The 25054-nt window shown below is 44.9% G+C and overlaps 1 protein-coding gene across 8 annotated transcripts in view; it reads left to right on the top strand.

Moving 5' to 3' along the window:
• The window catches only part of PNPLA7 (patatin like phospholipase domain containing 7), a 73296-nt gene that overhangs the window by 41317 nt on the left and 6925 nt on the right, over positions 1 to 25054 (top strand). For all 8 annotated transcript variants that reach the window (XR_010322900.1, XM_064290796.1, XM_064290795.1 and 5 more), the window contains 4 exons: positions 10472 to 10535; positions 11282 to 11450; positions 11627 to 11809; positions 12070 to 12188. Coding sequence is in view for 7 of the 8 variants with exons in the window: in XM_064290796.1 (XP_064146866.1) it covers positions 10472 to 10535; positions 11282 to 11450; positions 11627 to 11809; positions 12070 to 12188 (535 nt within the window). In the remaining variant the exon portion in view is untranslated. The remainder of the gene's footprint in view (positions 1 to 10471; positions 10536 to 11281; positions 11451 to 11626; positions 11810 to 12069; positions 12189 to 25054) is intronic.

Below are 25054 nucleotides of genomic sequence, written 5' to 3'. Positions count from 1 at the left end.
AGTTGCTATCCCTGTAATATTGCCAGCGTACTCCTCCTTTCCACTCTGGATTTCATGTGTCCATTCAACCAACCCCTGTCCCTTTCCCTTTCATTTTTAAACTTTTTATTTTGAAATAATTATAGACTCACAGGAAGTTACAAAAATAGTAAAGAGTGGTTTCTACCCTTTATGTGGGCTTCCGCAGTGTTACATCTGACATAACTGTAGTGCAGATCACAGCCAGGTTGGCGACGTCAGCACAGTCCAGAGGCCTTGTCCAGGACTTGCTGGCTCTTAGATGAGTGTGCAAGTGCGTGTACATGCGTGTGTGTGTGTGCACATGTGCGGTTCTGTACCATTTCATCACGCGTGCAGACCTCTGTAACCACCACAATCAATCTGCAGAGCTGAGCAGGCTTTCCTTCCATGTTCTTTTGCAAAAGACACTCCCTCCTGCTGTCCCTTTGAAGTCCCTCCACCTCACCCCCAGCACCCCTGAGCCACCCCTAAGGTGCACATCATCTCTATAATTTTGTCATTTCGCGAATGCTGTAGAAGTGGGATCACACAGCATGTGGTCTTTTGAGATTGGCTTTCTGTGCCCAGATAATGTCTAGGAGCAACCTTTGTCCTTTGCACAGCTCAGCAGTGCCCCCGCACAGATGGACCCTCTCCTCTTGAAGCATGTTTGGGGTGTTTCTAGTTGTGGGTTATTAGGAAAAAGCTGCTATGAACGTTTATGTGAAGGAGTTTGTGTGGCCACAAGTTTTCCTTTCTCTGGGATAAGTGCCCAAGAATGCAATATGGATGGTGCATATGTGCTTAGTTTTATCAGAGGCTGCCAAACTGTTTTCCAGAGTGGCTGGACCGTTTTACATTCCCACCAGCAATGTATGAGTAATCTAGATTCTCTGTATCCTCGCCAGCATTTATTCCTATAATTATTTTTATTTTAGCTGTTCTATTAGGTGTAACCGGGTTTTTGTTTTTATTAGGTGTATTGTAATAGCTCATGATAATTTTAATTCACATTTTTCTGATGGTCAATGATATTCAAAACCTTTTCGTGTGTTTATTTGCCATCTGTGTGTCCTCTTTGGTGAAAGGTCTGTTCATATCTTTTGTCTGTTCTCTAATGGGATTGCTTGATTTTTTACTGTTGAGTTTTGAGTGTTCTTTATATAGTCTATATCCTAACAAATGCTACACAGTACTAAAGTTTTAAGTTTTCTCTGGCAGAGAAAGACATGGAAGTCTTGGTGGTGAACAATTTGTCTTTTCTGGGGTGAGATGTTGACATTGCTATTGTTAGGTGGTATTGAGTTGGTTCCAACTTATAGCAACTCTGTGTACAACAGAACAAAACACTGCCCGGTCCTGCTTCATCCTCACAATTGTTGCTATGTGTCTTAGTCATCTAGTGCTGCTGTAACAGAAATACCACAAGTGGATGGCTTTAACAAAGAGAAATTTATTCTCTCACTGCCTAGTAGGCTAGAAGTCCAAATTCAGGGCATCAGCTCCAGGGAAAGGCTTTCTTTCTCTGTCGGCTCTGGAGGAAGATCCTTCTCATCAATCTTCCCCTGGACTAGGAGCTTCTCCACGCAGGAGCCCCAGATCCAAAGGACACACTCTGCTCCTGGCACTGCTTTCTTGGTGGTATGAGGTTCCCACTCTCTGCTTGCTTCCCTTTCCTTTTTATCTCTTGAGAGAGAAAAGGTGGTACAGGCCACACCCTGGGAAGCTCCCCATATATTGGATCAGGGATGTGACCTGGGTTAGGGTGTTACAATCCCAGCCTAGTCCTCTTTAACATAAAGTTACAATCACAAAATGAAGGACAACCACACAATACTGAAAATCATGGCCTGACCAAGTTGACATATATTTTGGGGGGACACAATTCAATCCATGATACTGTCGGAGCCCATTGTTGCAGCCACTGTGTCAATCTATCTCATTGAGGGTCTTCTTCTTTTTTGATGACGCTCTATTTTACCAAGCATGATATCCTTCTCTAGAGGACGATCCCTCCTGATAACACGTCCAAAGTACATGATAGACGATGTCTTGCCATCTTTACGTCTAAGGAGCACTCTGGCTGTACTTCTTCTGAGACAGACTTGTTCATTCTTCTGGCAGTCCATGGTATATTCAATATTCTTCACCACTACCATAATTCAAACGCATCAATTCTTCTCTGGTCTTCCTTATTCTTTGTCCAGCTTTCGGGTGCATGTGAGGCAATTGAAAATACCATGGCTTGGTATTTTCAGTCAGGCATTTGCAATCAGGTATTTCAATCAGGGAAGCCCTGGTGGCGTAGTGGTTAAGTGCTACAGCTGCTAACCCAAGAGTCGGCAGTTCAAATCCACCAGGCGCTCCTTGGAAACTCTATGGGGCAGTTCTACTCTGTCCTATAGGGTTGCTATGAGTTGGAATCGACTCGACGGCACTGGGTTTGGTTTTTTGGTTTATTTCAATCAGGAGCACTTTAGTCCTCAAAGTGACATCTTTGCTTTTTAACACTTTAAGGAGGTCTTTTGCAGCAGATTTGCCCAATGCAATATGTCGTTTGGTTTTTTGACTGCTGCTTTTTTTTTTCCGTGGGCATTGATTGTAGATCCAAGTAAAATGAAATCCTTAACAACTTCAATATTTTCTCCATTTATCATGATGTTGCTTATTGGTCCAGTTCTAAGAATATTTGTTTTCTTTATGTTGAGGTGCAATCCATAATAAAGGCTGTTTGGTCTTTGATCTTCATCAGTAAGTGCTTCAGGTTCACTTCACTTTCAGCAAGTAAGGTTGTGTCACCTGTATAATACAGGTTGTTAATGAGTCTTCCTCCAATTCTGATGTGCTGTTCTTCTCCATATACTTCAGCTTCTCAAATTATTTGCTCAGCACACAGATTAAATAAGTATGGTGAAAGGATACAACCCTGATGCACACCTTTCCTGATTTTAAACCATATAGTATCCCCTTTTCCTGTTTAAACAACTGCCTCTTGGTCTATGTACAGGTTCCACATGAACACAATTAAGTGTTCTGGAATTCCCATTCTTTCCAATTTTATCCGTAATTTGTTATGATCCACACAGTTGAATGCCTTTGCATAGTCAATAAAACACAGGTAAACATCCTTCTGGTAGTCTCTGCTTTCAGCCAGGATCCATCTGACATCAGCAGTGATATCCCTGGTTCCATGTCCTCCTCTGAATCAGGTTTGAATTTCTGGCGGTTCCCTGCCAATGTACTGCTGCAACTATTTTTGAATCCCATATATTACAAATTCAAATGATAGAATTTTGCAAGATCAATGACTTCTTCATTGCAAATACCTTTTTTCACCAACATAAACAGTGACTATACACATGGACCTCCCCAGATGGAAGACACAGGAATTAAATTGACTACATCTGTGGAAAGAGATGATGGAAAAGCTCAATATCATCAGTCAGAATAAGGCCAGGGGCCAACTGTGGAACAGACCATCAATTGCTCATATGCAAGTTCAAGCTGAAATCGAAGAAAATCAGAGCAGGTCCACGAGAGCCAAAATATGGCCTTGAATACATCCCACCTGAATTTAGAGACCATCTCAAGAACAGATTTGACGCATTGAACACTAGTGACTGAAGACCAGATGAGTTGTGGAATGACATCAAGGACATCATACATGAAGAAAGCAAGAGGTCACTGAAAAGACAGGAAAGAGAGAAAAGACCAAGATGGGTGTCAGAGGAGACTCTGAAACTTGGTCTTGACTGTCGAGAACAGAAGATTTCAAAGGGCGTCTCAAGAAGACAAAGTAAAGTATTATAATGACATCTGAAAGAGCTGGAGATAGAAAACCAAAAAGGAAGAACACGCCTGGCATTTCTCAAGCCGAAAGAACTGAAGAAAAAAATTCAAGCCTCGAGTTGCAATAGTGAAGGATTCTATGGGGAAAATATTAAACGATGAAGGAAGCATCAAAAGAAGATCGTGGGAATACACAGAGTCATTATACCAAAAAGAAATAGTCGATGTTCAACCATTTCAAGAGGTAGCATATGATCAGAAACTGATGGTACCGAAGGAAGAAGTCCAAGCTGCACTGAAGGTATTGGCGAAAAACAAGGCTTCAGGAGTTGATGGAATATCAATTGAGATGTTTCAACAAACAGATGCGGCGCTGGAGGTGCTCACTTGTCTATGCCAAGAAATATGGAAGACAGCTTCCTGGCCAACTGACTGGAAGAGATCCATATTTATGCCTATTCCCAAGAAAGGTGATCCAACCAAATGTAGAAATTATAGAACAATATCATTAATATCATATGCAAGCAAAATTTTGCTGAAGATCGTTCAAAAACGGCTGCAGCAGCATATCGACAGGGAACTGCCAGAAATTTGGTCAGTTTCAGAAGAGAACATGGAACCAGGGATATCATTGCTGATGTCAGATGGATCCTGGCTGAAAGCAGAGAATACCAGAAGGATGTTTACCTGTGTTTTATTGACTATGCAAAGGCATTCGGCTGTGTGGATCTTAACAAATTATGGATAACGTTGCGAAGAATGGGAATGAGGAAGCTGTACATAGATCAAGAGGTAGTTGTTTGGACACAAGGGGATGCTGAGTGGTTTAAAGTCAGGAAAGGTGTGCGTCAGGGTTGTATCCTTTCACCATACCTATTCAATCTATATGTTGAGCAAATAATCTGTGGAGCTGGACTATGTGAAGAAGAACAGGGCATCAAGATTGTAGGAGGACTCTTTAACAACCTGTGTTATGCAGATGACACAACCTTCCTTGCTGAAAATGAAGAGGACTTGAAGCACTTACTAATGAAGATCAAAGACCACAGCCTTCAGTATGGATTACACCTCAACATAAAGAAAAAAAAAATTCTCAGAGCTAAAGCAATAAGCCACATCATGATAAATGGAGAAAAGATTGAAGTTGTCAAGGATTTCATTTTACTTGAATCTACAATCAACACTGATGGAAGCAGCAGTCAAGAAATCAAAAGACGCATTGCATTGGCAAATATGCTGCAAAGGACCTCTTTCAAGTGCTGAAAACTGAAGGTGTCACCTTGAAGACTATGGTGTGCCTGACCCAAGCCACGGGATTTTCAATCACATTATATACACGTGAAAGCTGGGCAATGAATAAGGAAGACTGAAGAAGAGTTGACGCCTTTGAATTGTGGTGTTGGTGAAGAATGTTGAATACACCATGGACTGCCAAAAGAATGAACAAATATGTCTTAGAGGAAGTACAACCAGGATGCTCCTGAGAAGCACATATGATGAGACTGAGTCTTACATAATTTGGGCATGTTGTCAGGAGGGATCAGTCCCTGGAGAAGGACATCATGTTTGGTAAAGTATAGGGTCAGCGGGAGAGAGGAAGACTCTGAACAAGATGGATTTACACAGTGGCTGCCACAGTGGGCTCAAGCATGACAAGGATTGTAAGGACGGCGCAGGACTGGGCAGTGTTTCATTCTGTGGTACATAGGGTTGCTATGAGTTGGAACTGACTGGATGGCACCTAACAACAACAACAAATATTATAAATTCCACATACTAATGCTATATTTTTTGCTTTAAACAGTCAGTATATTTTAAAGTGATTAAGAGGAAAAGTAGTCTTTATATTTGCCCAAATATTTACATTTTTGACACTCCTGATTCCTCTCCGAAGAACTGTGTTTCCCTTGGGTGTCCTCTCCCTTCAGCTGGGAGACTTGACATTTCCTGAAGTGCAGGGGGCCCTGAGGGACACAACCATTAACAAGCTTGACTACTAACCAAAAGGTTGGTGGTTCAAACCCACCCAAAGTGCCTCAGAAGAAAGGCCTGCTGGTCTGCTCCCCAAAAGTCGCAGCCTGAAAGCCCTGTGGAGCGCAGTTCTACTCCGCGCACACGGCTTCACCACGAGTCAGAGTCCACGCAACAGCGATTGTTTTGGTTTTTTATTTAGGTCTGCTGGAAACTCATCTTTCACTTTTTTGTTATCTGAGGATATATATGTCCCTCCATTCTTTTTATTTCTTTAGTTTATTGTAGTAAAATTCTCTTTGTTCTTTAAGTTTCTTCCTGGTTTCTGACGAGAAGTTAGCTGCAGTTGAAACCACCACTGTTCACCTGTAAGCAATGCGTTGTTTTCCTCTGGCTGCTTTCAAGGCTTGTCTCTATCTTGGTCTTCAGCTGTTGGATTATTATGAGCCTACATTTGGCTTTCTCCACATTTATCCTGTGTGGGATTTGCTGAGGTTCTTGAATCTGCATATTTATGGCTTTCACCAAACTGGGGGCATTTTCAGTCATTATTTTTTCAAGTACTCCTTCTGTTCATTTCCTTCTGGGACTTCAATACATGTATATTAGACTGCTTGATATTGTCCCACAGGCCCTTTGGTTTTGGGGGTTTTTGTTGTTGTTCTTTTCCCAGTCTTTTTTAATTCTGATGAATCTTCAAGTTTGCTGACTCCTCTGTCATCTGCACTCTACCTTTAAACCCATTCAGTGCAATTGTAATTTCAAATATTGTATTTTTCATTTGTAGAATTTCCATTTGGTCCATGGTTTCTATTTTTTCTGCAGAGATATGCTGTCTTTTTTTTTCACCATGAGTGTAATTGCCTCAGTGAGCACAGCTGTAAGAAACCAAAAACGAAACCTGTGGCTGTTTAGTTGATTCCAACTCACAGCGACCCTATAGCACAGAGTAGAATTGCCCCATAGGGTTTCCAAGGACCAGCTAGTGGATTCGAACTGCCACCTTTTTGGTTAGCACCACCAGGGCTCCACAGTTGTAATAATTTTAAAGCAGTTGTAATAGCTGCTTTAAAATTGTTCAGTAAGTCCAACATCTTTGTCCTCTCAGGTATGGTCTCCATTGTTATCTCTTCTCTTGAGGATGGATCACATTTTTCCAGTTCATCATATGTTGAGTAATTTTGGATTTTATCCTGGACATTGTGACTGTTTGGCTGTGAAGGCAACTGTTGTGGTTGCAAATTCTGTTTCTTGGTCACAGCTCAAATCTCAGCTCAAAATGCGGCACGTGGGTTCCTCTGTCCCCCACCCTCATGTCACTGTGGCATGTGGGGTCCTCTGTCCCCCACTCTCATGTCACTGCGGCATGTGGGGTCCTCTGTCCCTCCACCCTCATATCGCTGCAGCATGTGGGGTCCTCTGTCCCTCTACCCTCATGTCACTGCAGCATGTGGGGTCCTCTGTCTCCCCACCCTCATGTTACTGCGGCATGTGGGGTCCTCTGTCCCTCCACCCTCATGTCACTGCTGCATGTGGGGTCCTCTGTCCCTCCACCCTCATGTCACTGTGGCATGTGGGGTCCTCTGTCCCTCCACCTTCATGTCACTGCGGCATGTGGGGTCATGTCCCTCCCACCCTCATATCATTGCGGCACGTGGGGCCGTGTCCCCCCCACCCTCACATTCTTGTGGCATGTGGGATCCTCATGTCCCCCCATCCTCACATCCCCGTGGCATGTAGGGTCCTCATGTACCCCTCGCCTTCACATCCCCCCCACCAATATGTCCCTGCAGCATGTGGGGTCCTCGTGTACCCCCCCACCCTCAAGTCCCCATGGCATGTGGGGTCCTCCTGTCCCCCCCCCACCCCACTGCACTTATGTTGTCAATCTCCCTTTCCTGCATCCTGGTAGAGTGCAGTGACAGCTCATTATGATTTTGATTTGTTTCACAGTGACTGAGAAGTCTCCTGTCTGTGGCTGTTTGTATGTCCTCTCGTGTGGCGTGTCTGCTCTGGTCACTCACCTGCTTTTTGTTGGGCTGCCTGTCTTGTCTTATTGACTTGCAGGAGTTCTTTGTATACTCTGGACGCAGTTCCTGGCTTGGACACAGATATTGCAGAAATTTTTCACTCTCTGTGCCTTGCCTTTTTATTCTTTTAATGCTATCTTTTGATGAACAGAAGTTCTTAATTTTAATGTAGACCAATTTGTCAATTTTTTCCCTTATGGTTAGTGCTTTTTCTGTCCTGTTGAAAAAGTTTCTTTCTTCCCCAAAATCATGAAGATGTTCTCTTAAAAGGTTTTTTTTGTTTTACCTTTCTAGTTAATTTTATAATCCATCTGGGATTGATTTTTGGCTATGGTATGACAGATACTCTGTTGTGGTCCATAATGTTTTTATTGCACTGGGAAAATCTGCCTCCGTAAAGGTTAAAAAAGCAAAGACGTTGCACTCAGGTATGCCTGATCCAGGCTGTGGTCTTTTCAGTCACCTCAGATGAATGCAAAACCTGGACAGTGAAAAAGGAAGACCAAAGAAAAATTGATGTGTCCTAAAAAAAAAAAATTTTTTTTTTTTTAACTGTGGTATTGGCAAAGAATATTAAATATAGCATGGAAAAACCAATATACTGAATTAGAGGAAATATAACCAGAATGCTCCTTAGTAGCAAGGATGGCGAGAGACCCTGCTGCTCACTTCCTTTGGACACGTCATCGGGAAAGACCAATTTTTAGAAAAGGATATCATGTTTGGTAAAGGGGTGGGCTAACAAAAACAAGGGAAATCCTCAAAAGGTAGACTGACACAACAGCCTCAACAATGGGTTCAAACCTATCAAAGATCGTGAAGATGGCACAGGACTGGGCATCATTTCCTTGTTGCCTTTTGTTGTATGTGGAGTTGCCAACTCGATGGCAGCTGACAGCTACAGTGAGAGAGATTCCGCCGGCCCAGACCCTCACTAAGAAGACCAGCCTTTGACCTGACTTCTGCGTCACCCTCACCATAAATCAGGTGGCTTATGAAGGGTGTTTTTGCTGAGGGAAGGATTCTAGGAGGACGGTCCTTTTCTTCCAGCATTTTGAAGATACCGTGCATTTCCCTTTGGCTTTCAGAGTTAGAGACGAAGCTGTCTGACCTCCCAGCTGGCTATGTTTGTGGAGCCAGAGACGCAGCACAATGGGCTTACTCTGGACTCCAGCAAGGGGCAGAGCATTGTCCTCTTGGCCCCAGCTCTGCCACCGCCCTGCTCTTCTGGGAGAAAGACTGTGGGCCTCCTACAGAGCCACCTGCACCTAAGAAGGTGGAGAGGCACAGTCCTTCCAGGAGGGTATGGCCACTGTGGCCTTAGTTGGCAGGAGTTGGAGCCTATGCCAGCAGGGCCCATATGTCACCCTCCCAGAATGCCTCCCTGTGCCTGGTCATGGAGACCTAGGGTAGGGGGTGTGTGCTGGGGCAGGGGGGCCTAGCTGAGGTCCTGGAGCCCCTGGGCACCTTACTGTTTGCCCACCTTCTCCTGGTGGCCTCCAGCCTAACAACAAGGAAGCCCATGGGTAGACAGATTACCGCCTGGTCCTCCTGGCTCACACAGCATGTGGGACAAGGGAATCCAGCCCTGCTTGGCCTCTTGGCCTATCCACAGGGGCCACCTGTGTGCGGACAACTGAGGCAGAGGCCTGTGACTATGACTCCAAACCCTTGTTCCCCACATACCCCAGGTGGAATACCAAGCCATCTCTGGAGGAACTGGGGACCAGCACCTTCCCTCTGAGCTGTGGTGTCGACAGGCTTCTGCAGGTTACATCAGTGCCACATGGGCACCTGTCTGAAGATCACATGGCCCGTTGCCACGGGAACTCCCTCAGGTGTGGGGGCACCCTCATTTTGTGTGCCTCTAAGGAGCCCTGGTGGCACGGTGATTAAAGTGCTCAACTGCTAACTGAAAGATTGGCAGTTGGAAACCTCTAGCAGCTCCAGGGGAGAACGATGTGGCAGACTGCTTCCATAAAGATTTACAACCTGGGAAACCCTATGAGGCGCTGTGAGTTGGAATTGACTCGACGGCAGTGGGTTTTGGGTCTTAAGGAAAAAGATGCTGCCAGTTAGCATGCCGTATGATGGTTTCTTATCTCCCAACTTCGGTCGTAATGCCCTTGGGAAGCTCTTCTAGAATGATCGTGCCTACCTGTGCACACGTGAGCAAGAACCCTCAGGAATGCTGCCATCCCCGCCACCCGCGCTGCGTGGATCCTGACTCCTCCCTCCTGCTGAGGCTTGGGGCCCCACACCCCATGCTCCTCTGCCATAGCCGCTGGTAGGCAGCCTCTCACGGTGGCTGGCTCTGTTTCTGGGCTGCCCGGAGCCCTGGCACTCCCTCACCTGCAGAGCGGAGCTGTGTCCTGACCTGGCCAGCTCCCAGTCTGGATTTGGGGAATTACATTGCACGGCACGTCATGAACCTCCCCACCGACACGCCCAGCTCTGTTGCTGCTGGGTCTGACTCCGTAGTGACAGACAGGTGCCCCTCCGCCCAGCAGCCCTGTCAGGGCCAAGCTCATCCCCACGAAGGGGGACATGGAGAGCAGGCCTCTGGAGAAGAGAACAGTGCCCTGCCTGGGCCCCACCCACGGCCCTGTGGACGGGCCTGGTTGCCTGGGAGGTTGGGCTGCCCAGCACAGAGCACCTGTAATTGGTTGCTGTGCTCTCAGGCCCTGTCCTGCTGCTGACCAGTGACAACGTAAAGCAGCGCCTCGGCTCTGCCGCTCTGGACAGGTATGCAGCCGCCACGGGCCCTGCCATCACCAGGCCTTACCGTGCAGCCCCCACAGGCCCTGCCATCACCAGGCCTTACCGTGCAGCCCCCACGGGCCCTGCCATCACCAGGCCTTACCGTGCAGCCTCCACGGGCCCTGCCATCACCAGGCCTTAACGTGCAGCCCCCACGGGCCCTGCCATCACCAGGCCTTACCTTGCGGCCTCCTGGTCCACATGCCAGGCTGACGCATGGGGCGGGGAATGGGGGACAATGGGGAAAAGGGATGGTGGGGACAGGTAGATGGTGGGGGATGGGGGGTGGGGGACGGTAGGGGTGCCACCCAGTATTTGACAGTGAGCTGGGGCCAGTCCATGGGCTGTGGACACAGGAGAGGGACAGGGCAGGTGGACAGGGTCCAGGCACCACAAACAAGAAGGCCCTGGCTCCTGGAGCCCAGAGCCCTTCAGTCCCTCAGAGGGGCACAGGTCAGCTTGGCCCATGTTCAGGCCTCAGAGGTGTGAGGGTAATAATGACCTAGCTGACAAAGACAGCCTGCTTCTTACCTGTACAGGCGGTAGGTGACTAACTTCTTGGCCCCCAGGGGACCTCCAGGAGTGTCCCTGCCCCTCCCGGGCCCTAGTCTCCTCAACACCTGGGCAGTTTCCACCCCTTGGTCTCAGCACCAGCCTGGCCAAGCCCTCGGCTCTGAGGACTCTGCCCCCAGGCCCTGCTGAGGGACACTGGGCCCCTCTGTGAACTCCAGTGTCCATGAGTACCGGCTGTCCAGCTGGCTGGGGCAGCAGGAGGACACCCACCGGATCGTCCTCTACCAAGCAGACAGCACCCTGACACCCTGGACCCAGCGCTGCATCCGGCAGGCCGACTGCATCCTCATCGTGGGCCTGGGAGAGCAGGAGCCCACCGTGGGCCAGGTGAGGGGGCTGGGGCGGTACAGTGGGCAGGCAGGGTGGGGCTACAGGAGGTGGGGCTGGAGCGGGGCAGGGCAGTGGATGGGGCTGACAGCATGGGGGCCACGCTCTGCAGAGCTGTTGCTGCTCTTCCTGGCTTCTCTGGATGCATATTTCTTCACTGGGCCCTCCTCTCTCAGCTGGAGCAGATGCTGGAGAACACGGCCGTCCGTGCCCAGAAGCAGCTGATCTTGCTGCACCGAGAGGAGGGTCCTGAGCCGGCCCGCACGGTGGAGTGGCTCAACATGCGCAGCTGGTGCTCCGGACACCTGCACCTGTGCTGCCCGCGGCGCGTCTTCTCCCGGAGGAGCATGCCCAAGCTGGTGAGACCCAGCCCAGCCAGGGCACAGCCCCTCCTGATCCTGCTTGAACGTTCCAGACAGTTCTCACTGTCACTCCCTGATGCCCCCCCGCCCCCCCCCCGGTCTGGGGCCCAGCCTAGTGGTGCAGATGCTGACAGAGTCATCAGCAGAATAGCCTGGGCAGCCTCAGGGGGCCCAGGCTCAGGTTCTGAGGAGGCTGACCCTCGTCAGCCGGAAGAGTGGGCACTCAGCCCCGCCCGCCATGCACACCCCTTGCACAGGTGGAGATGTACGAGCGTGTCTCCCAGAGGACGCCCGATCGGCACTCGGACTTTTCCCGCCTGGCACGGGTGCTGACCGGCAACGCCATTGCCTTGGTGCTCGGGGGCGGGGGTGCCAGGTGAGTCCCCACCTTCGGTCCCTCCAGGATGCTCCCTGGGCTGTCACATGTTTTCTGGGCTTGGCAGAGCGCCTGCAGTCCTTGCGCTGTGTGACAGCCACACTGTGTCATGCTGAGCTGTGCTGAGAGCTGCTCTCAGGGAAGCACCTGGCAAAAGCGGTACCTTGAGTGTCTGGTGTCGCAGAGGGAGAGTCCTTGGCCGCAGGGTGAGGCCTGAAGTCCCACAACACAGCCTCCGGGCCTCCTCAGGAATGGTGCTCCAAAGATATGGGTAGGAGCGAGTCTCCGGGCAGGGGGCCAGCTGTGCCCGGCAGTCCCTGAACTACGTGCATTGGACGGTCTTAACTGCCGCCAGTCTAGGAGAAGAGAGTGCGTTCCTCATTCTGATTGTCTTTGCTTACCGTGGTAGGACGGTTTTTGTTTGCATACTAGCCGTTTGTGTCTCCTCTTCTGAAAATTCTCTGTGCTTATCCCTTGCCAGTCTTTCCGCAGGGCTCCCGGTAAGTTTCTTTTCGTTTTGAATACACATTTTATGGACGAATGTTTCCAACCAGAGAGTTCCGTGTCCTTGCTCACAGACCAGCAAAAGCATCCTCAGCTCCTGGGCTGATGAACCCCCGCAGGACCTTTCACCCTGGGAACTCCCGTCCTAATTTGTCATTCTGACACTTGATACCCTTCTCTTGAGATTATATAAGACAAATACACTTTGGGACAGAAATGGAGTGAGCGTGAGGAGGGGTATGCCCAGCCAGGCCCTGCGCCGGCCCCCTTTGCGTCCAGGGAGGGGAGGGGCCCAGGCTGGGGTGTGCCCACAGGGAGCAGCCTCTGGTGGAGCGCCTCTCCCCTAGACAGGCTGGTGTGCGGCACTGCTGCCACCAGCCCACAGTCAGGACCCCTAGGCGCCTGCTTCCCGAGCCCTGGCCCTGCTGATGATGCCTGTGAGCTCATGGCTGGTCCTGCCTCAGTCGTCACTGCTGGCCTAGAGGAACAGAGCACTTTGGGCAGGTAGGTGGGAGGCTTCTGGGAAGCTGCCTGGGCCCCCGGCCACTCTCTGTTCTCCTTGGCCAGTTCTCACTGAGGAGGTGGTTCTCATTGGGAGGTCAGGGGGACCAAAACCCCTTGTAGAAAGGGTCCTTGTCCCTGTGTCAGATGAGTGACAGGGACAACAGCCAATTGGCGTGTGACTGCACCCAGCAGAACCTGCCACACACATTCTAGCCAGTCGTGGGAGGAGCCGGGGCCAAGAATGGGGCATGACCAGGCCCGTGGCCTGACACTGCTTCCGTCCCTCCCGAGCAGCCCTGGGGATCGCTGTCCGCGTCTGCCCAAGGGGTTTCCGGGCGGCCTGGGCCCAGGTACTGCTGTTCTGCTGGGGCTCCCTGGTCTACAGGCGGCAGCCCAGAGCTGGTGCAGACGGACCCAGAGGAGTGAGAAGGTGATCCCAGTCCTCCTGAACTGGGTTCATCTTTTTCCCAGAGAATTCGGTTTACCTGTGTGCTGAAGTGGTGGGCGTGTGCGCGTTTTGTCTTAGAACCCTGAGCTGTAAGAACACATTTTGTCCCCAGGAGACTGGACATGCAGATCGGCCCAAGGTTGCCTGCGGAGGGTGGCTCCTAGGCCTTTCTCCTGGGTGGACAGGAAGGAGGTGTAACACGAGGGCCCGCAGCCAGAACGGCGGGGGGCACCGAGGGATGAGGGCCGCCTTTCCCTGCTGGCACCCCCCACGCAGCACCCTTCTGAGAGTCACTGGAAAATGCCCGTTTCCAACAGCATTTATTATGAAAACCTGATTTTTATCAAAGATAAAAAGGCACATGGTTCTATAAGGACAAGACATCGCGCTCCTCTGCCCCATCCCCATCACCAAAAAGAACCACTCATAGCAGTCTAACTTTCTGCTCCTCTGCTCTACACACCTAAATAGCATTGCTTTCCTGCTCTTTGGTTCGTTTCCAGTTCTAGATTATTCCCCCCAGCAGACACAGAGTGTCTGTCCCTCCTTCCCACCCAAGATCCCACTGTGGCTCCTTCGGTGTTCAGTTAGCCATCATCACTGTTTATATTCTATGACAACACAGCTCCTATTCCTGGCTCCGTCACAGGCTACTGTGTACTATGGTGACATTTCCTTCCTTGGAGTTGATAATTACTGCAGTTTGCGTTTGCTGTTTTCTGCGTGTCATACCCTCTTGGCGTCAGACATACCAGGTCACCATGTTTGCTTTCTTTCTGGAAGTCCTCCCCGTAAATCCCCCACTCTGGCCTTTTCTGGTCTGTACTGCTTGCTTTCAACCACCATGCTGTACCCCCAGTGGATCCTTTCAAATTTGGAAATTTGTGACCTTCAGCTCTGGGGACTTTGTTATTATTACAGTTACCTGTAACCTTCACCTCTCCTCTTTCTAGAGCTTCTAGTGGCTGGACATTGGGCATCCTAAATGGAACTTCCAATTCTCATACCTTTTCTCTCCCATATTCTCCATCTCTGTCTTTTTGTTCTACTTTCTGGGAAATTATTCTCAAATATATCTTCCAGTTGGTCTCTTCTGCTGAAGTATTTCTGATGTCTGAAGACTTTTTTCCATAGGAGTCTTTGTTTCACTGGTGCAATACTGTGTTTCTCTGAGAATATTAATAACAGGGTTTTTACCTGTTTAAGTCTCTAGTGTGTGCTCATTTGTGTCTGGCTTTATTCACTCGATACAGCATTGTGGAGATTTGTCCGTTGCGACTTCTATCAGGGGTGTTATTGCTTAATAGTCCCCCCGTACACAGTTGTGCCACGCTTTGCTTACCCCTTCATCCACTGATGAACACTTAGGTTGTTTCCTGGTTTTGATTATTATGAACAAAGCTCTTATAACCATTATTTTACAAATCTTTTTGTGGACATGTGTTTTCTTTCCCCTTGGGCGAAGACCTAGGAGTAGAATTATCAGGTCATGGGGGTGGGAGGTGTTGTAAACCCTGGTGGCGTAGTGGTTAAGAGCTACAGCTGCCAACCAAAAGGTTGGCAGTTCAACTCCACCACGCGCTTCTTGGAAACCCTATGGGGTAGTTCTCTGTCGTATAGAGTCGCTATGAGTCGGAATCGACTCAACGGCAATGGGTTTAGTTTTTTGGGGCGGGGAGTTGTATCACTTTATACCCCCACCAATAGACCAAAATGGATGTCAAAAGAGATTCTGAAACTTGCTCTTCAAAGTCAAGTAGCTAAAACGAACAGAAGAAATGAAATAAAAGAACCGAGCAGAAGATTTCAAAGGGTGGCTCGAGAAGACAAAGAAAAGTATTATAATGACATGTGCAAAGACCTGGAGATAGAAAACCAAAAGGGAAGAACATGCTGGGCATTTCTCAGGCTGAAAGAACTGAAGAAAAAATCCAAGCCTTGAGTTGCAATAGTGAAGGATTCTACAGGGAAATTATTAAATGATGCAGGAAGCATCAAAAGAAGATGGAAGGAATACACAGACTCACTATACCAAAAAGAACTGGTTGACGTTCAGCCATTTCAGGAGGTAGCATATGATCAGGAACCGATGGTACCGAAAGAAGAAGTCCAGGCTGCACTGAAGGCATTGGCAAAAAACAAGGCTGCAGGAATTGATGGAATATCAACTAAGATGTTTCAACAAGCAAATGCAGCACTGGAGGTGCTCACTCGTCTATGCCAAGAAATGTGGAAGACAACTACCTGGCCAACCGACTGTAAGAGATCCATATTTATGCCTATTCCAAAGAAAGGTGATCCAACCGAATGTGGAAATTATCGAACAATATCATTAATATCACACACAAGTAAAATTTTGCTGAAAATCATTCAAAACCAGCTGCAGCAATATATCGACAGGGAACTGCCAGAAATTCAAGCTGGATTCAGAAGAGGACATGAAGAGGGATATCGTTGCTGATGTCAGATGGATCCTGGCTGAAAGCAGAGGATACCAGAAGGATGTTTACTGTATTTTATTGACTATGCAAAGGTGTTAGACTCTGGATCATAACAAATTATGGATAACATTGCAAAGAATGGGAATTCCAGAGCACTTAATTGTGCTCATAAGGAACCTGTACGTATATCAAGAGGCAGTTGTTTGAACAGAACAAAGAGATATTGCATGGTTTAAAGTCAGGAAGTGTGTGCATCAGGGTTGTATCCTTTCACCGTATGTGTTCAATCTGTACGCTGAGAAAATAACCCAAGCAACTGGACTATATGAAGAAGAACGAGGCATCAGCATAGGAGGAAGACTCATTAACAACCTGCATTATGCAAATGACACACAACCTTGCTCCTGAAAGTAAAGAGGACTCCAAGCACTTACTGATGAAGATCAAAGACTATGGCATTTGGTACGGATTGTGTCCATCATAAAGAAAACAAAAATTCCCACAACTTGACCAATAAGCAACATCATGATAAACGGAGAAAAGACAAGTTGTCAAGGATTTCATTTTACTTGGATCTACAAGCAATACCCATGGAAGCAGCAATCAGGAAATCAAATGATGCATTGCATTGGGCAAATCTGCAAAAGATCTCTTTAATGTTTAAAAAGCAAAGACGTCACTTTGAGGACCAAGGAACACCTAATCCAAGCCATGGAGTTTTCAATTGCCTCATATGCATGTGAAAGCTGGACAATGAATAAGGAAGACTGAAGAAGAATTGACGCCTTTGAATTGTGGTGTTGGCAAAGAATATTGAATATACCATAGACTGCCAAAAGAACAAACAAATCTGTCTTGGAAGAAGCACAACCAGAAATGCTCCTTAGAAGCAAGGATGGCAAAACTACGTCTCATATACTTGGGACATGTTATCAGGAGGAATCAGTCTCTGGTGAAGGACATCATGCTTGGTAATGTAGAGGGTCAGTGAAGAGGAAGACCCTCAGCGAGATGCATTGACACAGTGGCTACAACCATGGGCTCAAGCATAACAATGATTGTGAGGATGGCACGGGATCGGGCAGTGTTTCCTTCTGTTGTACACAGGGTCGCTTTGAGTCAGGACCACCTGGACAGCACCTAATAACATACCCCCACCAGCAATGTACAAAAGGTCAAGTTCCTCCACATTCTTGCTGACACTTGATACTGTCAGTGTTTTTAATTGTAACCATTCTAGTGCACGTGCAGTGGCGTCTCCTTTTGAGTGTGATTTACATCTCACTAATGACTAAAAAAAAAAAAAAATTATTTTTTTTAATGACTAATGGTGTCGGACACCTTTTCATGTGCTTATTGGCCCTTCCTGTATCTTCTTTTGTGACATATCTGTTTATGTTCTTCACCCATCTTTAATGGGTTATTTGTCTTTTATTATTGAGTTTTGGGAGTCTTTTGCCAGATATATGTATTGCCAATATTGTCTCTAAGTCTATGACTTTTCTTTTCATTTTCTTAATGGTATCTTTTGATGAGAATTTTCCAATTTTTTATGGTTATTGCTTTTGGTGTTCTAAAAACTGCCTGTCCCAAGGTCACAAAGATATTCTGCATTTTCTCGTAGAAGTGTCACTGTTGCAGCTTGTGCACTTAGGTCTATGATCCACTTTGATTTGATTTTGGCAAATGGTGTGAGGTGGGAGTTGAGGCTCTTTTTTTCTCATATGATTACCTAATTTCTCCAACACCATTTGTTGAAGACTTTCTTTTCTCTGTTGAATTGCTGTGGTACCTTTGTCAAAAACCAGATCCCTGTGTAAGTGTGACTCTACACTCGTGCTCTTATGTTTCATTGATCTGATGGTTTTATCCTTAATGACAATACCATACTGTCTTCATTACTATAGCTTTACAGTAAATCTTGAAACCGGGTAGTGTAATTCCTTCCATTTTTTTCCAAATTGTTTTAGCCTTTCTAGGTCCTGTGCATTTTCATATAAATTTTATGATCAGCTCATCAGTGTCTCTTCCCCCTGCCTTCCCAAAAAGCCTGCTGAGATTCTGATAAAGATCACATTGAACCTATAGACCAATATGGGGAGAAATAACATCTTAACATTGAGCCTTCCAATCTATGAACAAGGCCACTGAATTAGGTTTTCTTAATTTCTCTTAGCAGTGACTTGTTGTTTTCAGTGTAGAGGTCTTGCGCATCTTTTGTTAAATGTATTTCTAAATATTTTATTTTTAGTGCTATTAATGATATCTTTTAAGTTTCATTTTAAATTGCTTGTTGCCAGTATATAGAAGTACGGGGCATCAGGATTGGAGGAAGACTCAATAACAACCTGCGTTATGCAGATGACACAACCTTGCTTGCTGAAAGTGAAGAGGACTTGAAGCACTTACTAATGAAGATCAAAGACCACAGCCTTCAGTATGGATTACACCTCAACATAAAACAAAAATCCTCACAACTGGACCGATGAGCAACATCATGATAAACGAAGAAAAGACTGAAGTTGTCAAGGATTTCATTTTACTTGGATCCGCAATCAACAGCCACGGAAGCAGCAGTCAAGAAATCAAAAGATGCATTGCATAGGGTAAATCTGCTGCAAAGGACCTCTTCAAAGTGTTGAAGAGCAAAGATGTCACCCTGAAGACTAAGGTGCACCTAACCCAAGCCATGGTATTTTCAATCGCATCATATGCATGTGAACGCTGGACAACGAATAAGGAAGACCGAAGAAGAACTGACGCCTTTGAATTGTGATGTTGGCGAAGAATATTTAATATACCACGGACTGCCAAAAGAATCAACAAATCTGTCTTGGAAGAAGTACAGCCAGAATGCTCCTTAGAGGCAAGGATGGCGAGACTGCGTCTTACATACTTTGGACATGTTGTCAGAAGGGATCAGTCCCTGGAGAAGGACATCATGCTTGGCAGAGTACAGGGTCAGCGGAAAAGAGGAAGACCCTCAACGAGGTGGATTGACACAGTGGCTGCAACAGTGAGCTCAAGCATAACAGCGATTGTAAGGATGGCTCAGGACCGGGCAGTGTTTCGTTCTGTTGTGCACAGGGTCGCTATGAGTCGGAACCGACTCAATGGCACCTAACAACGACAACAACAGTATATAGAAATAAAATTGCTATTTGTAAGTTGACCTTCTATCTCACAGTCTTGCCAAATTCACTTACTAGTTTTAGTAGTTTTTGTGTAAATTCCTTTGGATTCCCTGTATACACAATTATGTCATCTGAGAATAAAGAGAATATTTCTTCTTTGTTTCTTTTCCTTAACTTATGACATTGTTTAGGACCTTTAGTACAATGCTGAATGCAAGTGGTGAGTGCAGATATCCTAGCCCTGTTCCCAGTCTTAGGGGAAAGCATTCAGTATCTCACCATTAGTATGATGTTGGCTGTAAGTTTTTAAAAAAAAAAAAAAAAAAGTTTTTTTGTAGATGCCTTTTATCAAATTTAGGAACTTTTATTCTTACTTTGCTGAGAGTTTTATCATGAATAATCATTTTTATATATATATTGAGATGATTGTATAATTTTTCTCCTTTATTCTCTTAATATGGTGGATTACATTAATTGATTTTCAAGTAAAAGCTAACACTGCACTCCTGGAATAAATCCATGATGTATTATTCTGTTTAGATTCAACTTGAATCTAAATAAGATTGGGCTGCAATTGTCCTTTCTTGAAATGCTGTTATTCTGGTAGGAAGGTTTGCTGGCCTCATAAATTGAGTTGAAAAGTAGTTCTTCTTTTTCTATTCTCTGGAAGGTTTTATGTAAATTTAAGTTTATTTCTTCTTTACATGCTAGTAGAATTCACTGGTAAAGCCATCTGGACATGAAATTTTCCTCGTGTGGATTTAAAATTACAGATGCAATTCCTTTCATAGCTGCATACTATTCAGAGTTTCTATTTCTTCTTGTGTCCATTTTGGCAAGTTGTGTGTTTTTCTAGAATGTGTCTGTTTCATCTGAATTTTCCTACTTGTAGCATGAAGTTGTTCCTACTAGCTTCTTTAATACCTGAAGCATCTATACTGATCTCCCGTTTTCATTCCTGATGTTAGATATTGATACCTTCTCTTTTTTGTCTTGATTAGTCATATCAGGTAATATCAATTGAACGAGTCCTTTCAGAGCACCAACTTTTAGTTTTGCTGATCCTCTGTATTGTGTATTTGTTGTCCAGCTTGTTCATTTCTGCTCTTTGTTATTTCCTTAATTTTACTCGCTGATTAAAATTGTGCTTCTGTTCTAACGCATGGGTCAGCAAACTTTTTCTGTAAACAGCCAGGTAGTAAGTATTTTAGGCTTTGTGGGCCATGCAGACTCTGTAAAAATCACTCAAAGGATACGGAACAATCAAGTAAAAGGATGAGAGGGATGGGGGGTTAAAGGTGATGGAAAAATTGCATTGATTAAGGGGAGGGTCACACAGCCAATTATGATAATTGTGATCAATATGTTGTACACCTGTAAAAAGCTGAAATGGCAAAAGCTGTATGATAGATACATTTACTACAAGAACAGCAGACAAAGAGTAACTGCTGAGGTTGCTTATGTACAATGAAAAACCTCATAGGATTTGGTTCCTTGGTTTGGAGATTTAGGGTCATGGTTTCATGGGACATCCCGGTTAATTGGCCTAATGATGTGTTCAGTGCTTCTGTTCTACCTCCTAGTTCATTGTGTAGTTCCTGGGGTCTTAAAACCTTGCAAGCAGCCGTCCAAGGCACAGCAATTGTCTCTATTCACCTGGAGCAACAGAGGAAGAAGGAGAGTCAGGAATAGGAGGAAGCTGTGGAAGGTGTATCTGATTGCCTCCTTTAACAACTGCCTCCTTTGCCATGAGATCAGAACATTTTGATGAAGGATTCTATAAAAGAATTCCGATCAAAGAGGGGAAGATGGAGAACAAAATTTCAAATTCTCATGGACTCCAGACTTTCTGGAGGACACGGAGGCTGTAAGAACCCCTGAAATTATTGTCCTGAAATAATCTTTAAAACTTAAACCAAAAATATCCCCTGAAGTCTTCTTAAAACCAAACAATAGTTTAGCTTAACTAGTAAAAAATGCTGCCCTGAGCATTATGTCCTTTAAAGAACTATGTACATGGGGCCAAAGTGACAACAGCAACTCAAAAGATTAGATAGGAATCTCAGGGGGCAGTGAGTTTATGTCAGTGGGAGAGGAACAACTCAGAAAAAGATGGCAGGAATGGCTGCACACCTCGCAGAATGTAATCGGTGTCCCTGAATCGCACGTGTAGAAGTGGTTGAATTGGTGTATGTTTTGTTGTGTATATTCTCAACAACAACAAAATAAAATTTAAAAGTAAGTATTTTATTATTAGAAATAAAAGAAAGTAAAAAGATAGAAAAAATAGACCATACAAGCTCTAATAAAAAAGTAAGTTGATGTAGTGTAGAAACAGCCACAGACAGTAGTAAGATGGGTGTGGCTGTGTTCCAGTAAAACCTGATTTATAAACAGAAAGCTGCAGCAGGCGAGATTTGGCTCGAGGACCATAATTTGCTGATGACCCCTTCTAACTTCTTGAGGTGGACGATGACATTTGCTGGTTTCTTTCATCCTGTTGGTTGTTGTCTTTCTTCTTTTCTAATAGATGCATGTAGGCTATAAATGACTTTAGCTGCTTCCCACCAATTTTACTTATAAAAATACTTTCTTACCTGCATTGTGTTTTCTTCTTTCACCCATGGCTTATTTAAGAGTGTATTCCTTACCTTGTTAACATATGAGGATTTTCTAGTTATCCTCATTGTTACTGAATTCTAGTTTAATTGCACTGTGAGTGCGGTTGGGGAATGTATTTTGTGTGGTTCAATTCATTGACATTTGTTGAGATTTGCTTTATGACCCAGCATATTTTTTTAAATGTTCCATACACTTGAAAAGAATGTGCCTCCTGCAGTTGTTGGCTAGTGTGTTCTCTGTTTCCATTAGATCAAATGTATAAACTGTGTTATTGAAGTCTTACTGAAAAATTTTCTGCTTTTTCTATCAATTAATTACAAAGAAAAATGTGGTAATGTTCCCTTCTGTGATGATGGGTTTGTCTACTTCTCTTTTAAGTTTTGCTTTGTGTGTTCTAAAGATATGTTACTAGGTACGTATAGTTTTAGAATTGTTCTATCTTTTTGGTGAATTAAACATTTATGAAATATTCTTTATTTCAGATAATTACTTTAAAGTCTTTTTTGTGTGTCAATACACCACAGCTTACTCTTGATTAGAATTTACATGGTATACATTTTTCATCCTTTTACTTTCAGCTTTTTTGTATCTTTATAATTATTTTCTATATACATGTTATTATACTTAATATATATGATTGTAAGCAGCATGTGTTTTAAAATCCTTATCTGAAAGTCTTTGTTTTTTAATTGCAATATTTAGTCTGTTTTCGTTTATTATAATTCCTGATTTATTTGGGTTTAAATATACCATCTTAATATCTGCTTTCTACTTGTCCCGTGTCTTCTATCTTCATTTTTTTTTTTTTTGAATGGATTATTTTTAAACTATTCCATTTGTGTCTCCTCTTTATCTGGCCGGTTTAATGATTTTTTTTCTTTGCACTGGATTTTTAACAATGCAGGTATGGTTTTCTTTTGGTTTATCGTGCTTAGGGGTTGTAATGCTTCTTAAACCTGAGTCTTGATGTCTGTCATCAGTTCTAAAAAATCCCAAACCATTATCTCTTTGATATTGCTTCTGCATCTTCTCTCTTCCTGGGGCTCTAATTATGTGAGAGTTAGATCTTACACTGTATTCCGTGTGTCTCTTAGCTCTTTCCATCCTTCTGTTGCTTTACAGTTTAATCTGAATATTTTTTTATGGCCTCTCTTATATTTCACTATTTCTTCAGCTGTGTTTAATTTGCTGTTAAACCCGCTAATCGAGTTCTTCCTTTCAGTTACTGTTTTTTTTAACATGTACAATGCCCCTTTGGTTCTGCACTGGTGTGAGTTGGTTATGACTCATAACGATCCCATGTACAACAGAAGGAGACACTGCCCAGTCCTGCACCATCTGTACAATCATTGTTCTGCTTGAGCCCACTGTGGCAGCCACTGTGTCAATCCACCTCGTTGAGGGTCTTCCTCTTTTTCACTGACCTTCTGCCAAGCATGATGTCCTTCTCCAGGGACTGGTCCCTCCTGATAACAAAGTATGTGAGGTGAAGTCTCATGATCCTTCTAAGGAGCACTCTGGCTGTACTCCCAAGACAGGTTTGTTCTTTCTTCTGGCAGTCCACGTATATTCAGTATTCTTCACCACCACCATAATTCAAAGGCATCAGTTCTCCTTTGGTCTTCCTTATTCATTGTCCAGCTTTCACATGTATATGAGGTGACTGAAAACACCATGGCTTGGGTCAGGCACACCTTAGTCCTCAAAGTGGCGTTTTTGCTTTTTAAACTTTAAAGAGGTCTTTTGCAGCAGATTTGCCCAATGCAATGAGTTGTTTGATTTCTTGACTGCTGCTTCCATGGGTATTGATTGTGGAGCCAAGTAAAATGAAATCCTTGACAACTTCAATCTTTTCTCCATTTATCATGATGTTACTTATTGGCCCAGTTGTGAGAATTTTTGTTTTCTCTATGTTGAGGTGTAATCCATACTGAAGGCTGTGGTCTTTGATCTTCATTGGTAAGTGCTTTAAGTCCTCTTTACTTTCAGCAAGCAAGGCTGTGTCATCTGCATAACGCAGGTTGTTAATGAGTCTTCCTCCAATTCTGATGCCCCGTTCTTCTTCATATAGTCCAACTGCTTGGGTTATTTGCTCAGCATACAAATCGAACAAGTATAGTGAAAGGATACAACCCTGATGCACACCTTTCCTGACTTTAAACCACGCAGTATCTCCTTGTTCTGTTCAAATGACTGCCTCTTAATATATGTACAGGTTCCTTATGAGCACAAATAAGTGTTCTGGAATTCCCATTCTTTGCAATGTTATCCATAATTTGTTATGATCCACACAGTCGAATGCCTTTGCATAGTCAATAAAACACAGGTAAACATCCTTCTGGTATTCTCTGCTTTCAGCCAGGATCCATCTGACATCAGCAATGATATCCCTGGTTCCACATCCTCTTTTGAATTCAGCTTGAATTTCTGGCAGTTCAGTCAATGTACTGCTGCAACTGCTTTTGAATGATCTTCAGCAAAATTTTACTTGCGTGTGATATTAATGATATGGTTTGATAATTCCCACATTTGGCTGGATCACCTTTCTTTGGAATAGGCATAAACATGGATCTCTTACAGTCAGTTGAGCAGGTAGCTGTCTTCTAAATTTCTTGGCATAGACGAGTGAGCACTTCCAGTGCTGTATCCATTTGTTGAAACATCTCAATTGGTATTCCATCAGTTCCTGGAGCCTTGTTTTTTGCCAATGTCTTCAGTGCAGGGGACTTCTTCCTTCGGTACCATCGGTTCCTGATCATATGCCACCTCATGAAATGACTGAATGTTGATCAGTTCTTTTTGGTACCGTGACTCTTTGTATTCCTTCTGTCTTCTTTTGTTGCTTCCTGTGTCATTCAGTATTTTGCCCATAGAATCCTTCACTATTGCAGCTCAAGGCTTGAATGTTTTCTTCAGCTCTTTCAGCTTGAGAAATGCCGTACGTGTTTTTCCCTTTTGGTTTTCTAACTCCAGGTCTTTGCACATTTCATTATTTCATTTTGTCTTCTTGAGCCACTTTTTTAAATCACCTAATACAATTGGATTCTGCAACAATTAGAAGCTGGTTTCTCAGTGACTACAAGGGCTTGTCCATTTCCAGTGCACCTTGATTCCTGGGGTGTGGCCCTTTAGGCCATTTTCCAGGACCCCTCCTTTCCAGTGGGCCCTGAATGCCAGCTTTTGCCCCACCCCACCCAAGTCTGTCAGGAGCTC

This window comes from Loxodonta africana, chromosome 9 (assembly GCF_030014295.1).
Source record: "Loxodonta africana isolate mLoxAfr1 chromosome 9, mLoxAfr1.hap2, whole genome shotgun sequence".
Lineage (NCBI taxonomy): Eukaryota > Metazoa > Chordata > Mammalia > Proboscidea > Elephantidae > Loxodonta > Loxodonta africana.
Note: the sequence above shows the minus strand (reverse complement) of the source record. Positions and strands in the feature narration are given on the sequence as shown.